Source organism: Calidris pugnax, unplaced genomic scaffold (genome assembly GCF_001431845.1).
Source record: "Calidris pugnax isolate Ruff unplaced genomic scaffold, ASM143184v1 scaffold244, whole genome shotgun sequence".
NCBI lineage: Eukaryota > Metazoa > Chordata > Aves > Charadriiformes > Scolopacidae > Calidris > Calidris pugnax.
In genome coordinates this window covers 1,622,537-1,639,344 of record NW_015091141.1, presented here as the reverse complement: position 1 = coordinate 1,639,344, position 16,808 = coordinate 1,622,537, and the positions used below count along the sequence as shown (strand labels likewise).

The 16,808-nt window shown below is 42.7% G+C and overlaps 1 protein-coding gene across 5 annotated transcripts in view; it reads right to left on the bottom strand.

The window, feature by feature from the left end:
- Positions 1-211: 211 nt before the first annotated feature.
- Positions 212-16,808, bottom strand: part of CRAMP1 (cramped chromatin regulator homolog 1) — a 53,208-nt gene continuing 36,611 nt past the window's right edge. For 4 of the 5 annotated variants that reach the window (XM_014958815.1, XM_014958814.1, XM_014958812.1 and 1 more), the window contains 10 exons: positions 14,236-14,417; positions 13,496-13,570; positions 12,366-12,447; positions 10,433-10,537; positions 9,250-9,428; positions 8,536-8,616; positions 7,159-7,393; positions 6,736-6,900; positions 5,965-6,110; positions 212-3,425 (listed from right to left, as the gene is read on the bottom strand). In XM_014958815.1, coding sequence (XP_014814301.1) covers positions 3,261-3,425; positions 5,965-6,110; positions 6,736-6,900; positions 7,159-7,393; positions 8,536-8,616; positions 9,250-9,428; positions 10,433-10,537; positions 12,366-12,447; positions 13,496-13,570; positions 14,236-14,417 — 1,415 coding nt within the window. In that variant the 3' untranslated portion in view covers positions 212-3,260. The remainder of the gene's footprint in view (positions 3,426-5,964; positions 6,111-6,735; positions 6,901-7,158; positions 7,394-8,535; positions 8,617-9,249; positions 9,429-10,432; positions 10,538-12,365; positions 12,448-13,495; positions 13,571-14,235; positions 14,418-16,808) is intronic. The other variant, XM_014958816.1, reaches the window with a different exon arrangement.

Below are 16,808 nucleotides of genomic sequence, written 5' to 3'. Positions count from 1 at the left end.
CCCCCCCCCCCCCCCTCAATTTTTCCCTTAGCAGTCTTAGGCACAAACTGATAATGATTAGTATTGTAAAGCACATCCACCTAAAATCTAGAGCTGGTGGAATCACAGGTGTGTTTAAGTGACCTTTCACATAATAAGGATAACAAATCCTGCATCAATTCCAAACTACCACAACAATCTAAGTTATTTTCAAGTTTTTCCCTGATAAGACTTACTTGTCCTGAAAGGGCTTTATTATTAAACTGCAGTTTGCAAAGCATTACATTTCTGAAATCAAATTCTGCTTTATAATGACAACTTTTAAAAGGCTGATGCCAAATGTGTTTCTAACCACAAAATTCTGAGTGCTGAACTGACCTATGTCATTTCCACTTTGTCATTACTCGGTGGTCCAAGTCTACTTGTAAAGGTTCAGGATATTAAAGTTTTCTGATTCCATGACATCATTAAAAATAGCCACTACGCTGACTTCATTCTGCAATTCTATTATCCCTCTGTGGCAGCTGAACGGGACGAGGAAGGGCAGCTCCACAGCACCCTGTATCAGAGGGCAGAAAGTCCTCGTGGATCCCGGTGAGGTGCTCTGCCACACAGGTACTTCTCAGCAACCCCGGAGTCAAATCCAGTGTCACATCCCCCCCATTACCAGCATGGGTAAAGAAGATGAAACACTTGTCAAGCTACCTAAATACACTGGAGACCATCAAGCTGGTCTTTCAACATTCAGAAGTTTAAGAATGAGAGTTCAGATATATTTTTTTTTAATACAGTACTTGATTAGAATGCATCACATCTCCTCCTGCGTGTCCTGTGATCCACAGCTACAGCAGGAGCCCTCAACTTTTGTCCTGTAAGTCCAAAGGTTTTTTGGAGGTACAGCATATAGGATAATCAGCATTACTAACGTAAGAAGTCAAAATCAAAAGGAAACAATGTGGGAAAGACTGAATGAAAATACAGCTTAACTCTAAGTAATAAACTTCAAAAGTTCTAGAGGGAGTGACTTTTGAGATTAATGGGTATCCTCTCCAAACTAAAGGTGAATACTCAGAACAATACGCTCCTCAGCATTAATTTTTGCTGATAGCCTTCAACTTTTTAAATTTGAGATTTACATGATTTCCTGATAATTGCATCAGAATTCTCAAACAAGGCTCTGTAAGAATAATGAAAGATAAATAACGACAGAAGAACTTACTACCCCACATGACATGCAGACAGAATAGGAAGTGAGCCCACAGGCATGAAAATTCTCCATTCTTCTAGTTATGATTGTTTTCTTGCTCATAATACAGGTTTGCCTCCCTGTTGGGAACATCCAATTGTACTAATGCTGGTTTTACACATCTGTATGGTTTCTGTGTCAGAGGAGAATGTAGCCACCTGATACATGAGGTCTTGGAATGTCATCCCAATCTCACTATTTTTTGAGTGAAATCAGGAAGGTTGCTCTGGGCCACAAAAAGTACATCAGAAAACTTGTTACTTTTTCTCTTAATGACAGAAAGCATAAGTGAAACCATATAGCAGTTAAAGGAATAATCTACATAAAGCAGGGTAAAGTGACTGGGAAAACAGCAAATCTAATCAGTGCATTGTGAGCAAGGTTACAAGAAGAAACTCCCAGTCAAATGCCTTATAAAAGTAGCTAAAGGCAGGAAGAACTATATCCACCAAGTATAGTGCAAGTTGGGAAAATGAACCCCTGGTAAGAGCCTAAGAGATGGAGAAGTTTTGTTCATTTACTAGTAATACAAAGTTGAGGTTTATATAGGACTAGTCCCTTGGATAAGTTCAGAGCTACTTCAAATAGCCAAAGGACATCCTTTTACTGGAGAAGCAGAGAAGTGCTTAAAAAAGGGGCACAATAAAGGGATTCTCTCTCATGACCATCAGGAAAGGAAATAGGAAAAGTCTCCTGAGTTATAAAGGTAGAACTGACGGACAACCAGCTGTAGAGAAAGTAACTTTATATTCCTTTGAACCTGCTGATATCAGGATCTGGGTCTTTCAAATATTAAAACAGTAACATTAAATGCACGGGGATTTAGTAGAGGGAGTACCAGATCCACTAGTGCCTGGGAGTGACTGTAATGAAAAATGATGCCTGAGGTACTACAGAGCAGCTGGAATACACAGAACAAGGAGGAAATAAGGAAGGATTAAGGGATTAAGCTAGGACTTGACACCTCTCCTCTTCATGACACAAAACAGGTCTCAACAACTTTAGCGTCAACATATTGTTTGTTTCTAAACATTACAATGTTCTTTCCTATTTCCTCTCCCCAGGTAAATCCTCAGTTTTTTGGAAAAAAAAAAAAAAAAAAGAAGGCAATATATACAGGTTTCCAGCAAAGCCAAGACTAATTATGACAAAGCTTTTCATAGTGACTCCAGTAAGCTCTTTAGAAGTATTTCCTGACTTAAAAAGGAACCGTTCTTCAGGGAAAGCAAGAAAGCACTCTCCCACTCATGGAATGAACTGTGCAATGTGGTGAAGCATCTCAAAGGTGGAACATATGGGTGCAGTCGGGATGATGATGATTGTGACATGTGATCTGGCTTAAAAATAGCGGAAACTCGCCAAGGATCCATGCAATCTGGAAGCAGAGACTGCAGGGTGAATCAGAGCTCCCTACAAAACAAGAAAGCAGGTACATGCCCCTGCTGGAATGGTCAAACAACAAAACATAGCCAAAGAAACTGAATCCTTTATAAAAATGAAGCATCGTAGCGTTGCAGCGCCTTTGAAGAGAGTGCAAGAACCTTCAGTTTGACAAAGAGAGTGCCAACTAGGACATGTCAAGACAAAGTGGTTCCCATACCCACCCCCACCCTTTATCCTCCACAGCTTTGATGTGGATCCCAAATTATGGTGTTTTGATTACTACGCCAAAAAAAATTCACGTAGGGGAGTTTCTGGCAATACCCTTCCCTGCTTGAGCTTCTTGCTTAGGCCATTCCAAAGTACAAGTCCAGGACTGTCCCATAAACCTGTCATCTTCTGTCGCTGATGCCAGGGCACCATCTCCTGTAATACTATCCCACGTTTTGTTGTTCCCAGTATATTGCACATTCCAGGACTTGCAAGTACTTCTTCAGATTTTTGAAGAAAAAACTTCTCTTTAAAAAAAAGAAGCGCACAAGACAGGGACAACTGAGCCTCAGCTGCTTCTCTACAACCTGCTCTTGCCATGATCCAGCGCTGTAGGCTCCAACGTTAGCTGAACAGTCTACACCAGCCTGCTGGTCTCACACCCTCACTGAGAAAGATCCCCGATGGGGGGACCACCACCTCCTCCATCAAACAGAATTTCCCTGCGGGTTGGCTCAGGTATCGATAGTTCCTGGGCAAGGTCATTAAAACGAGATATATAATCTATGCTGTTCTCATTCATCATGCAAGCCAGCTGGGAATCCACCACCTAGAAGAGACATGAGAGAAAGAGAGGTACATGTCAGTGGAAATTTCACAGCGTGACAGAATTGTTTAGACTGGAAGGGACATCTTGAGATTGTTTCGTCCAACCATCCTGCTCAAGGGTCAGCTAGAACAGGTTGCCCTAGACCTTGTCCAGTTAGGTGCTGAATTATCTCCATGAATGGAGATTCCACAGCCTCTCTGGGCAACCTGTTTTCATGTGAGATCACCCTCACATTAAAAAAATTCAGGTGGAATTTCTCATGTTTCAATTTGTGTCCACTGCCTCTTGTCCTGAGAAGAGTTTGGCTCCCTGATCTTCATTCCCATCCTCTCCCTCATGCGAAAGATACACTTCATCTCACTTCATCTGAGTGCGAATAGCTCTTATCCATGGCTAAATGGAAACTTCTCAAAAAAACCCCCACCAAAACCAAACCCAAACTCGACAAGCCCCCAAACCTATAGTCTCAATGGGCCTTACCTGCCTATCCTGAATTCAGCATTAAGGCAAAGTAGTAGATGCACTGTACAAAAACTCTTACAGCTATTACCTCTAATGTACAAAAACTCACATAGATATTACCTCTAACGTAGTAACTGTGTTTGTAACTAAAACTCAATTCTGCAGGAGACTCAATAAAAGGCCTTTTAAAATTCCCCCATCATTAAAGCCATTTTTCATGATACTTGCTTCCTCTGAAGGCTCCCACACAAACCCACATCTGCCACAACAAGTGCCACATCTGCCACAAGTGCTCTGGTGCACCTGAAACGGTGGCTTACCCCATGTTCTTCAGAAGGCAGTCTGTAAGATCAAGGGCTGCACTTCAAATCCACACAAATAAATGATCATATATCCCTTTAATTAAAACACACCTTGACAGATTCTCACCACCAAGCAAGCAGAATCTTCATATTTATGCCAGGAAGCGGAACTGTGTGTAGAGTCTGAAGCTGCCATGGGCACATTAACACCGCATGAGCTTGCTGCAGCTTCTGGTTGCAAAGTCTGCAGAGAACCTTCTTATACAAATCCAAAGGGCAATGGAGGAATGACATTTTCCTTCCACCAGGGCAAGCCCCCACAAAGTTACAACATACATGATGTTATACTGAGTTAACAACTGTAAACTCTAGGATAATTAAGACTGGAAGGGACCTGAAGAGGTCTCTAGTTCAACCTCCTGCTCAAAGCAGGGTCACCCAGGAGGACAGACCAGCTTCCTCAGGGCTTTATTGATGTCAGTCTTGAAAAGCTCTGAAGACAGACACTGTACAACATCTGTGGGCAAGCTGTTCCCCTGCCTGACAGGGTCCTGTGGGTGAAAAAGTTTTTTTTATATGTAGTCAGAATCTTTCCTAATTCAGCTTTTGCCTGTTCATCTCACCATGCACCACCACTTTGTGAAGGGCCTAGCTAAATCTTCTTGGTGACCTCCCTGCAAGTACTGGCAGGCAGTTAGGTCCCTCCCACCCCGAAGCCTTCTCCAGGTTGAGTAAGACCAGTACTATCAGCCTTTCCTCACAGACAGTGCTTCAGCCTCCTAATTGTCTTGGTGGGCCTCTGCTGAACTTGCTCCCGTTTATCTATGTCTTTCCTATATTGGGTGCTCAAAATTGGTCACAATATCCTAGACACGGTCTCACAGCAGTTGAGTGGGATAACCATCACTTTGTTCAATCTATTGGCTATGCTCCTGTTGAAACAGCTCATGACGCTGTTGGTCATCTTAGCTACCACAGAACATTCTGGCTCACGTTCAGCTTACTGGCTATCAAGATGCCCAGGTACTTCTCAGCAGAGCTGGTTCTTAGACAGTCAGTCTCCAGCCTACAATGCTGTGGGGGTTATTCCCTCCCAGGTGCAGGACTTTGCATTTGTCCTTGTTGAATTCCGTAATGTTTCTGACAGCTCATTCCTCCAGTCAGTCTGTGTCCCTCTGTAAAGGAGCTCTGTCCTCAAGCATATCAAAGCCTTAATAACTGCTGGTCTTCACTCTACCCCTTCAAAAGACTTCAAAACAGAAGGATAATTCTACCAACAGAGAAAATAACTCAGCGGCATAGCACCTTGTGCTGTTCTCTCAGGTAACTTAGTATTAGCCAATTCCTGCTTCTTCCTTCTGGACCTGCTTATTTTTTCTACCAGTCCTCCAACTGTACCACAGCTGTATCAGTACTAACCTTTCTTTCATCTTTAGTATTTTCAATTCTTTCTCTACAAGGCAGGGCACACAAAACAGAACGATTACAACTCTGTCAAAATAAAGATATGTCCAACATTGGTAAACAGGACCTCCCACAGCAAAAAGAACCCAGGTTGAAGGTGCTCACAACCGCTTCTCGCACCAGCTCTGCTGCAGTTCACCACCAAGTCATTTTATATCTTTCTGTTATTACTGTAGCCCCGTTTTACTAAGCTAAAGTGCAGATGTCAAAGCACCTTCGCCTTAAGAATCTGAGGAAGGTGTGATGGACAATACACATTAATGCTGGGCTAGGAAAGGAAGCGGAGAGGTGAGTGTGATTTGATGACAAACCTCTGCTACATCCGCCAGGGACCGTGACACAAAGGAGTCCCGCGAGTTTCCATCCAGAAGGCTGGGTCCCAGTAAGGAGGTGCCACTGGCAGTCCCAACAGGCGTCGGCAACATTTTTCGTCCCTTCTCAGGAGAGATGAAACTTGCTATAAAGAAGAGACACACCAGTTAGTCACTGCACTGAGTGTTTGCAATTGGGAGGACAAAGAGAAGGACAAGGAAATAGAAAATGGAGGAAAGGCAGCTATTTCTTCTCTCAAGATCTTAAAAATTATGTGTTACCAGTATGAAAACCACCAGCACACTGCTAGGAGACTCATTACACTGGTCCCATTAAATATTAATTAAAAAAACACCAACCCCCAAACAAAGCCAGTGATCTCATGTCTTTGAGATTCCGCTCACCAAGCGCAGAACGAAGCCTATTTTTCCAACAGCAGAGCCAAGGGCATCTTTTCATTTTGGCAGAACAGCCAAAATGTCTCAATCTAACTGATGAGTCAGGCTCCAAACAGACTACAAAGAACTGCCAAGGAGTTATTTGTACCAAGGTATGTGCCCCAATCTAGCAACAGGATCTTCTCAGGAACAGACTTGTAAAGTCAATGAAAATGTATTCAAGGCAAGATTGTTGAAATGAAAGCAAGAATTCTACAAACATCCTACTGGGTTTATGATTTTCCAAAGGACTCACTTGGAATAAACAGCTTTTTTTTCTTCCCATAAAGGAAAGAGCTTTTTTGTTGTCATTTTCTGCATACGGGCACTTACAAAACAAGCTGCTGAGAGATGAGTCTGTGGAGTCATTGGGGTACCATTGGGGATCATGGCTGGGAGAGGCAATCCAGTTCTGCTGAGGACTACTGGACGGGGACGGAAGACTTTTGGAGCTGTCACTGCCATTCAGCTTCGCAGGAGAGAGAGAAACACCTTCACCTGTAAGCCAATGTCAGGAATCACTGATTCAGCCAATGCTGTAAAGTTATATCAAAACAACCCAACAACCACTCCCCCCCACCTATATATACTAGAAAATAAAGGCTAGGCACATAATTTTATTTCCAACTGATATTAAAAAAAACCCAAACAACAACCAAGAACTGCTTCCCAGAAAAGCTTCTGTTGACATGTAAGATAACAGAGAGGGTTTTTTTAAAAAGTTAATAGAAAGACATTAGCTAAGCTCAGACTTACTGTATTGACCAGAACTGATAGCAATTTCAATGATAGAATCACTGATTTGAGTGGCAGGTTCTCCTTGAGAAAGCACATCTTCAGGTGGCCCAGGCAGAGAAATATCCAAGAGAGCAGAAACATTGGGAGGAGAGAGACGGGTGCTGGAAGCCTCTGACGAGGGAAGTGGAGGGGTGGAAATACCATTTTGGAGGGGAGTCTTGGACAGTTCTGTCAGAGAAAGGACTGATGTGCCCTGTTACAACAACCAGAGTTAATTGTTCATGAATTTATGAGAGCCCATATCCTGCCAAATCATCTGAAAAAATATGGGTCTGTAACAGTCCAAAGAATATTTAATACAGCCTGCTTAACAAAACCAAGCATAATAAAATTAATATGATTTTGATGAATCTACAAGATAGTTCTTAAGTATTAATTTGCCTTTGTGTAGGCAAAAACCCTATAACCGCTTGAAGAGTATATAAATATTTTAAATTGCTAACTCACTCCTTACAGCCAGACTTCCCAAAATTCGATTATTTTTTAAGGAGTCTTGGTATTAGTAAGTTGCCAGAGAACTGTTTGTGATTTTTTTTGGATGTAGCTGTCCTGAGAGGAAGAACCAGAAACTCAAGCCCCACTATCACAAATAAATGCCTAGTAGGTTCATGTCCATCTGTGCTACTAAAAAAAAAAAAAATATTAATTTTTTCTCTCCTTTATGCTCTCCAATCTAATTAATCTGACCTTTTTGATATGTATCTGGCACAGGAAACGTGGAAAGCGCTTCCACTGAAAAAAGGAAACACCTGTGTTCTGAGGCATAAGTATCTACCACAAGGTCCTGGGTCTCCCAGGAGAGGAAGCAGGGGACAGGATAACACTGTTCTTACAGCTTAGGTGCTGCCACAGTTACTTTAAAAGTGTCTGCTTCTTATTAGATCCAGCACAAAGAAAAGTGATACTCTAAATAGGACACTGGCATTACAATCAAGCTTTTAGTCTCAATGTTCCTCCTCCAACAACATACAAGCATCAGGATTGCCAATTGCCAGAATCTTTCTTTGCGATGTCTAAAACACACATCTACGATACAGCAAAGCAATTATAAACTCCTCCACTGTATCAAGAAATACATAAAACCTGTTTGTCCTTCAGAGGTCAGAGACTGTCAGCTTCACTTAGCTTTTTTAGTGAATGGCACCCACATAAACTTAAGCAGCTTTCCTAAATTTCTTTTTTTACATTTCTTCAGATGCTAGCGACTTCATTTCCCACAAAACAGTATCAATGCTGCACAATTCCCAGGCAACAAGGGGTTTTAACCAATAATACCAGCAGTGTTTTCAAACCGTTACCCATCTCATCCAACTGTTCTTTCAGCACATACTCTACCTGGAAACCACCAGGAGCTGCCTCTTGTTCGTGCCGTGCTGGCAGGCTGATGAACGGGATGCGACAGCCAGGGCCCGAGCCCTGGAAGCACAACACAAATGAGGTGAGTGATAGACGTTTGCACCAGATGCAGCAAATACAGCTGGGGAGGTAAGAGACAAGTACTGCCTGTTGCTGTTTATGCAGCTCTTTCTACACAGCACACCCTTCAAAATCATCCAGCAACTCTCTGAGAAAATGACACACACTGACAGGTATCTGGGCCTCAGTGAGAGAAACAGCAGGGAGAAATCAGTTTCTCTTCCAAATACATACCTAAAAGTCCATTTTTGGCCCCAGATTCCCTCCTGAATTACTGTCTATTGAAATGCTACTGTTCATTTTCAAGCCCAGATGTCTGGATGGCCAACTTCAACAATCTCATAGCTGAAATCTACTCTATAGGATGGAAACCCGTCCAGTGTGATGGTTTGATCCCTCAACCCCAAAATACGCACCCTACAACATAGATTAGGTTTGCTGCGACTTTTTTTTTTTTTTTTTTTTTAAAAAAAAAAAAAAGAACAACAGCCCCCAAAGCAGCTAAAAATAAGAGAGAGACAACAGTCTTTCTCAACCACCAGAAGTCTTCGACTTTTTTTTTTTTTTTTTTTTTTAACAGAAAGAAAGAGCAAGACACTTAACTACTTCAAAAAGCACACTCAATAGACTGACCTCTGCAGCAGTAACGGAGCCCCCATTCTGATGTGCTGCTGTTGACTCCTGCCCTGTTACCACCGTGGTCACTCTGTCTGGTGACAGTGGGGAGACACCTGACAAACCATCTGCATCCAGGACAGGCACAGGGCTACCGGGGATAATACCAGCACTTTTGGCTGCCAAGTCGATAGCACCTTTTGTGAAACAACAAAGCAAAATCCACATTACAAGCCTTTTCTTCAGACAATGATTTTGTTGTGACTCATCTAAAGGATGTTTTAAAAATTGCAGAGAGTCAAAACTTAGTACATGCAAAAAGGGAAACTGGTAATTATCTGATCAGCTGTTATCAGTTGTTCCCCTTCATAAAGTGTTAACATTTCTTTCAGCTAAAAGGTTTACTTTTTCTACCCTGTTCCAACATGTTATCAGGTATATCAAAACAGTTTAGAGAAACATGCCAGTTCTTCCCCCTTGCCCTTTCCTTCTAGTTTTTTTCCTTTTTTGTCCTGCAAATTTTTAAGTATTTGGTTATGCAATTTCTAGAAATTTCCTATGGTTTACTAGAGGAGCTATAAAAACAACAAAGCCTTATTTTGTTACCTTGCCTCTAGTAGCCATTTGGACTCAATGCAAAAAACCTATGTTGTTATAGGGTTAACCTCACTCAGATCTTTTAAAATCATCTGAGCATCTTCCCATCATAGAGAAACCTCCAAGTAAAACACAGAGACAGTCACTGTTTTCACCTCACCGATCATTCCAATTATGAGACCATTCTTTTGTTGCAAGACAGTATTTGCAGTGGGGTTCACTGGCATGCTTTTTTCTTGTAGGATTTATAAACCCCCGTTGGTGGTTAAGTGGCTCATAAGTTTCTTTGAAATACGTCACAACCCCTTTTCAAAGCAGCCTTGCAACAAAGCATCACAAAAGCACTCAATTTTGGTTACAAATTCCAACCCCTCTCTTTGCCTGCAGGTCAGACGTCGCAAAGGAACCTTGTTCCCACTGTCCCACCACTGACTGCTCCCTTCCTGCCCTCACACAAAGGCACAGAAAGGAAGATTTCATTAACACAGCTGCTTTCTCTAGCTTCCAAAGGCACTAAAGATTTTACCCAGGAAATAGCAACCATTAAGGTAACATCATACAGGTCACAACAGACATGATTCACTCTGTTTAAGAAATGACTTACTAGACAGATGGTTGGTAGCCTGTGTTGGAAGAACTTTGGGCACAATTGGACGAGAAACAGCAGCTTTAGTCAGCGAGGACTGGATTGGCCGAAAAGAACCTCTCCCTAGGGTGAAGGATTAAATACCTCTGAAGCAAATGAAATCTAACATCTTTAAAGCAGAGCACACCACCATTCAATGGAAGCAAGCAAATTCCAAGCAGTAGTGAGCTCTGGGAACGGAAGCAGTGGAGACGATGAGCCGGACCCAAACTGGCAATGCGGGCGAACCAGCACATCATCACACAGACACAACAGCAAGTGCTGCTGTATTACTGAAGCCACTTTCACTATTTTCAATGAAAATAACCTTTAAAGTCTCATGTTGATTTTGAGATTCAAGCTGAGATGGGGATCACCTATACTACCCACTGTACTCAAGACTGTATCAGCAGAAAAGGACAAATGGGCACTATATCATTTTACTCTATGAAATTTAGACAGGAATGTCTAGGAAATGTCCATTACAGGTACTAGGAAATGTCCATTATAAAATCTAGACAAATGATTACAGCCTACAGAAAAAAAAATCTAAATCATTTATTCCAACATTTTGTCTCCTTGTAGATAACTCCTTACTATTCCCTGCTTCATAACTGGAAAATGGAACAAAAAAAATTCTATCATAGAATCACAGAATAATATGGGGTTGGAAGGGACCTCTGGAGATCATCTAGTCCAACCCCCTGCCAGAGCAGGTCCCACCCAGAGCAGGTTACACAGGAACATGTCCAGGTGGGGTCTGAATGTCTTCAGAGACAGAGACTCCACCACCTCTCTGGGCAGCCTCTGCCAGGGCTCTGCCACCCTCACAGGAAAGAAGTTCCTCCTCATGTTTAGATGGAACTTCCTATGCTCAAGTTTGCGCCCATTTCCTCTTGTTGTGTCACTGGCCACCATTGAAAAAAGACTTGTCCCATCCTCCTGACACCCACCCTTTAAGTATTTATAGGTGTTGATCAGCTCCCCCCTCAGTCTAAACAGACCCAAGTCCCTCAGCCTTTCCTCAAAACAGAGATGCTCCAGGGCCCTAATCATCTTTGTGGTCCTCTGCTGTACCCTCTCCAGCAGTTCCCTGTCTCTTTTGAACTGGGGAGCCCAGAACTGGACACAGTACTCTTGGCTTTCCTTGTTTCATCTCTGAATACTCTAACGGCATTCTCGTAATCTTCCCAAGTGGTCAGTCCCTTCTTCCACTCAGTGTAAACTTCGTTCTTCCACTTGAGCTTTTTCAGAAGCTCCCTGCTCAACCACACAGGTCTCCTGCTTCCCTTGCCTAATTTTTTCCTCTTAGAGATGCACTGATCCTGAGCTTGTAGAAAGTGATATCTGAATATTGTCCAGTTCTCCTGAGGCCCTTTATCTTCCAGAGCCCTATCCCATGGGATTTCTCCTAGCTGCTTCTTGAAGTCAACCACACAGGTCTCCTGCTTCCCTTGCCTAATTTTTTCCTCTTAGAGATGCACTGATCCTGAGCTTGTAGAAAGTGATATCTGAATATTGTCCAGTTCTCCTGAGGCCCTTTATCTTCCAGAGCCCTATCCCATGGGATTTCTCCTAGCTGCTTCTTGAAGAGGCTGAAGTTAGCCCTCCTGAAATCCAAGGTTTCAGTCCTACTTGTTTTGCGCATACTACCCACGATCCCGAACTCCGTCTTTCCATGATCACTGCAGCCAAGGCTGCTCCCAGCCTTAATGCACTAATCACAATCATGACTCGCTTAAGAACGATCCAGGAGAACAAACCCATCGTCCTGCAGGAATTAAACAACTGGTAAATGGCTCTGTGGTTTTGAAAGGATATCTTCCTCTTTTTAGAAATGATTCCTTTATGCAGTTTTAAGGAACACTTTCCAGTCCATCTCATGGCAATGACAGAAGATGTGCAGACTCACCTGTAATGGATGAGTTGGATAAGATAGAAAAGGAACAGACATGCTGGGACGGATTTCCAGATGGCCTGGGCAGCAGTGTTCTCTATGTGAGAGAAGCAACAATAAACCAAAACATATTTAAACACAGAGAGTAAAGCTCATCTTCTAAGGCACGGAAGTTAATGACACATTCCAGAATAAGCAGAGTATTTACATGCATTTACAATGCAACAGCCACAGCAATAAGGTCTGTGTAATCTTTAGAAAGAAGCTACAGATAGGAATCACGTGTTTCTCTGTAAACTACTATAAGAGAAAATTTCCACATGGACAATTCTCAGAGAAATAATAATTAGAACAATATTCCTTTCTGATTATTCTCACAGTAATTTTCAAATCTCCCACAGAATTACAGCCAGTGATCTTAAGGATGGGATCTAGTCTGTGTACAAACTGATCGTCCATTACAATTAAAGAAGTGTGAATTAAAGAGGCAGCTCTATGTACTTGGGAGCTCTTAAAACAAAGCCTGTGGTTTCACAGAGGCACATGCCTTTTTGCTGGTTATTGGAGCAGTCTAAGGGAGGTTAACATCTGCCTATCACCAGAGTTCCATGACAACAGTCTATCTCTTCCATGCATCTCTTGGCAAGTCCCTTTGTTGGTTTTTTTTCCCCATAAATCATTGTTCTTTCAAATAGTGTTATGTTTTATTTCACTACAAAAGCGTATGCTCACCTCTGTTTAACAGCCATTACTGAGTAGAAAGCAAGAAAAAAATATCTAAAGGGAGCTTTCCTGCAATAGCACTGACAGGTCAGCTACCACATGAACACACTGCTTGTGCACCAGTGCCAGCAGGCCCAGGCAGCAGAACCTGCTTGCAGATGAGGAGCTTTTTCATTGTTTTCCAAACCACCTCATGCACTGCACTATTACTATTGTTGACACTCTTCATACAGGGAACACAACACAGCTGGTTACAATATAGACTAAAATGTTTGTTTTTTCACATGTTCAGCTTCACTTTTCCAGTGAATGGATGAGGAAAGTTCAGGTTTTTATCTCAGTTAGGTGCAAACCATTACAGCCTTACTGATATCTATTCAGGAAGTAAAACAGGCATTTCACACTTTGCCAGTTCTTCTCACCTGTACTACTAATGGCTTCCGCAAGTGCCTGTTCCGTAACTTCCTTGGCTTCGGCAAGAAGAAGTCCGACTGCATCTGGACAAGAACAGGAAATGCATTAGAAAGTACTTTAAGCATCCAGACATAGAACAAACTGTAACACCCAAACTGTGTTTTTTAGTAAAGTTGTAACTATTTATTAAAATACTGGGTTTCATTTCAGACGGTAGAACATTATTTCTGCCGGAGTATGAAAATTTTCCACCAGGAACCTGTTGGGTTTTTTTCTTGTTGTTTTACGGAGATAAAGCTTTCTCCCCAGAAGAGCCATTTCACTACTTAATTACTGCAGCTTGCTATAAAGTTGCTACTGAGACTGTATATGTAAAAATAAAATGAGCACTTCAATTAAATACAGCAATGAGCCTGTATTAAAATTAGCTGCATGATAAGAAGGGCGTCAGTTTTGCTAAACCTGGCAAATATATTTGCTGGAGCAACATTAATTGAAGAGTGAACCAGTTTCATCAGGCTGTGTGATGACATTCGGATTCAAGTCTGAAGAGGTGATGCCACTTCAAAGCGTAGTTGTATTGTCAAAATCTGACTAATCTCAGATAATATGCTCTGCTTGAACATCACTAGAAGCACCACTTCACAGGAAGCCCATACTTTCTGATTTACAAAAAGCTCCTGCAATACCTACTGGAAGCTGGCTCAGGCACAACACACTACTTTTTTCATTCAGTCATCTCACTTACACCGATTGTGTCCAAGTGCTGCCGGAAGGTCAGTTCTGCCTCTTTGCTCGGCAAGAAGAGCTTCCCATGGCGGCTGTTGGGTGGTAGGGTTGTAGGAACTGCAAAGAGCCCACCGTCGGCATCAGTGCTTCCAGAACTTGAAGGACCAGCCACCAAGAGAGGTCTAGGGAGATTTCTCAAACCTACAAGATTTTAACAACAATTTAAATGAAGTGAAAACAAAAATAACTAGTAATTGAAGGGTTATACAGAGAGCCAGGACTTATGGATTCCGGCTCTGCCACCATCTGTTTGGGATCTCAAATCATGAAACTCTCAATACTTCAGTTTTCCCACCTGCAAATCGACAGTATTTACCTGCTCCACAAGGACACTGTAAACATTCACTTGCTTTGAAATCCTTGGAAGAAGGCAACTTTGCGCTACTAAAGAAATCAGAATCTAAGAATCCAGTTTTAAGCCCCACACAGACCACGTTAACCAGTTTGTCTATTTGGCTTGTAGAAATACTTGAGGGTCCTTCCCACTAAACAAACTATATATCCAGCATTCCTTTTGTAGGGGAAGATAGTACAAACACAGACCCATTCTACAACGTTTATGTTTTATTTACACTGCCACCTCCACCCTGTGGCAATTCAAAGTGCAAGCCCACTAAAGTGATTCTGGTGACAGAGAAATGAAAGAGCAGGGATCAATTTACCCAAATACCTTACAAAAGATGGACTGTGTTTGAAATACATTTGGGACCTTGAAATAATGGCATCTGATCCACGTAAAGCTCTTCTGTTTACATTTAACTTAAAAAAATAGTGCAGGACTTCACAGTGCTGTGCCCACTCTGCAGGCATCCAGCTGAGATGAAAACCAAGACTGGTTATCTCAGAATGCCAGACTAACACGACACACACCCACCTCTTGTTCACAGAGGTGTTTGCTGTGCGTGCAACACTAGGGTTTGTGACAACAGACAAGATACTGTCACACTCATATGTACCCACACTTGTCCTGGTTCTCCAGCCTCTCCCAAGGGGACACAGCGAAGTGGGACAGGATCCCTACTCGTGCCTGCTGCCTCCCTGGGCAGGACAGTAACACAGCACAAGCCTAACGCAGGGATGGGGCTAGGCAACAGTATTCAAGAAGTGTTTTGAGGAACCTCAAGCTTTATTTACCTAACAATTGAACCTGCAGGTTTTATTAGCTTCCTATTTAAAAAGCGAAATCTCCACCTTCACCTTGCTGCTCTAGATCCTGATGTTTTTTCAAAAGTCACTTAAAATTACAGTGTGCCAATCTGTCTAAAAATCAATTAAATGCAGAACATAAAAATTTATCCCTCCTGCCTGACCAGGAGTTAGAATCTTTGAAGACAATGAACAGGATATTATCTTTAAAAAAAGGCAATAAAGGGTGCAACTGTAATTATGTTATGGTATGGTCCTGGGCCAGGACTAGGGACATACTAAATAAAACTCGCACCCTGGTTCAGCCCTCAGACTATTACCCACTTCTGATATTTCAGGTGGGCCATGATGAGGTAAATACTAGAAGCCTCAAGGCAATGAGAAAGGATTTCAGAAGTCTGGGACAACTAGTCAAGGGATCAGGAGCACAGTTTGTGTTCTCTTCTATCCCACTAGTCACAGGGCAGGATGAAAGGATAAATAGGAAAAAACAACAGTTCAACTTATGGCTGAAAGGCTGGAGTAAAAGCCAGGACTTTGGATTCTTTGAGCACAGGCTGACTTACAGGTCACCAGGCATGGTTGCAGCAGGTGGGGAAAGCCTAAGCCAAAGGGGAAAAAGGATATTGGGACAGGAGTTAACACGGCTCATTAAGAGGGCTTTAAACTAGATTTGAAGGGGGACGGGGTTGGAACCAGGGTCACTGAAGTGGTACCCGGGAGTAAACTAGAATCGAAGGGGGAAGGGGAGGATACCAGGCCCATTGGTAATGAGCCTGGGGGGAAAGTACCATGGATGGGGGTGACATCGGGTGCCCGGCTTAAGTGCATCTACACTAATGCACGTAGCATGGGCAACAAACAGGATGAGCTGGAAGCCATTGTGCGGCAGGACAGCCATGATGTAATCGCCATCACAGAAACGTGGTGGGATGATGGTCATAGCTGGAATGCTGTGATGGATGGCTATAAGCTCTTCAGGAGGGATAGGCAAGGAAGGAGAGGTGGGGGTGTGGCTCTGTATGTTAGGGAGTGTTTTGATTGTATGGAAATTGATTGCAGCAATGATAGAGTTGAGTGTTTGTGGGTAAAGATGAAGGGCAAGGCTAGTAAGGGAGATCTGGTGCTGGGAGTCTGCTATAGACCACCCAACCAGGAGGAGGAGGCAGACGAGGCATTCTATAAGCAGCTGGCTGAAGTCTCTCGATCGCCAGCCCTTGTTCTGGTTGGGGACTTCAACCTACCGGACATCTGCTGGGAATACAACACAGCAGAGAGCAGGCAGGCTAGGAGGTTCCTTGAGTGTATGGAAGATAACTTCCTGACACAACTGGTAGGTGAGCCGACCAGGGGAAGTGCCTCTCTAGACCTGCTGCTCACAAATAG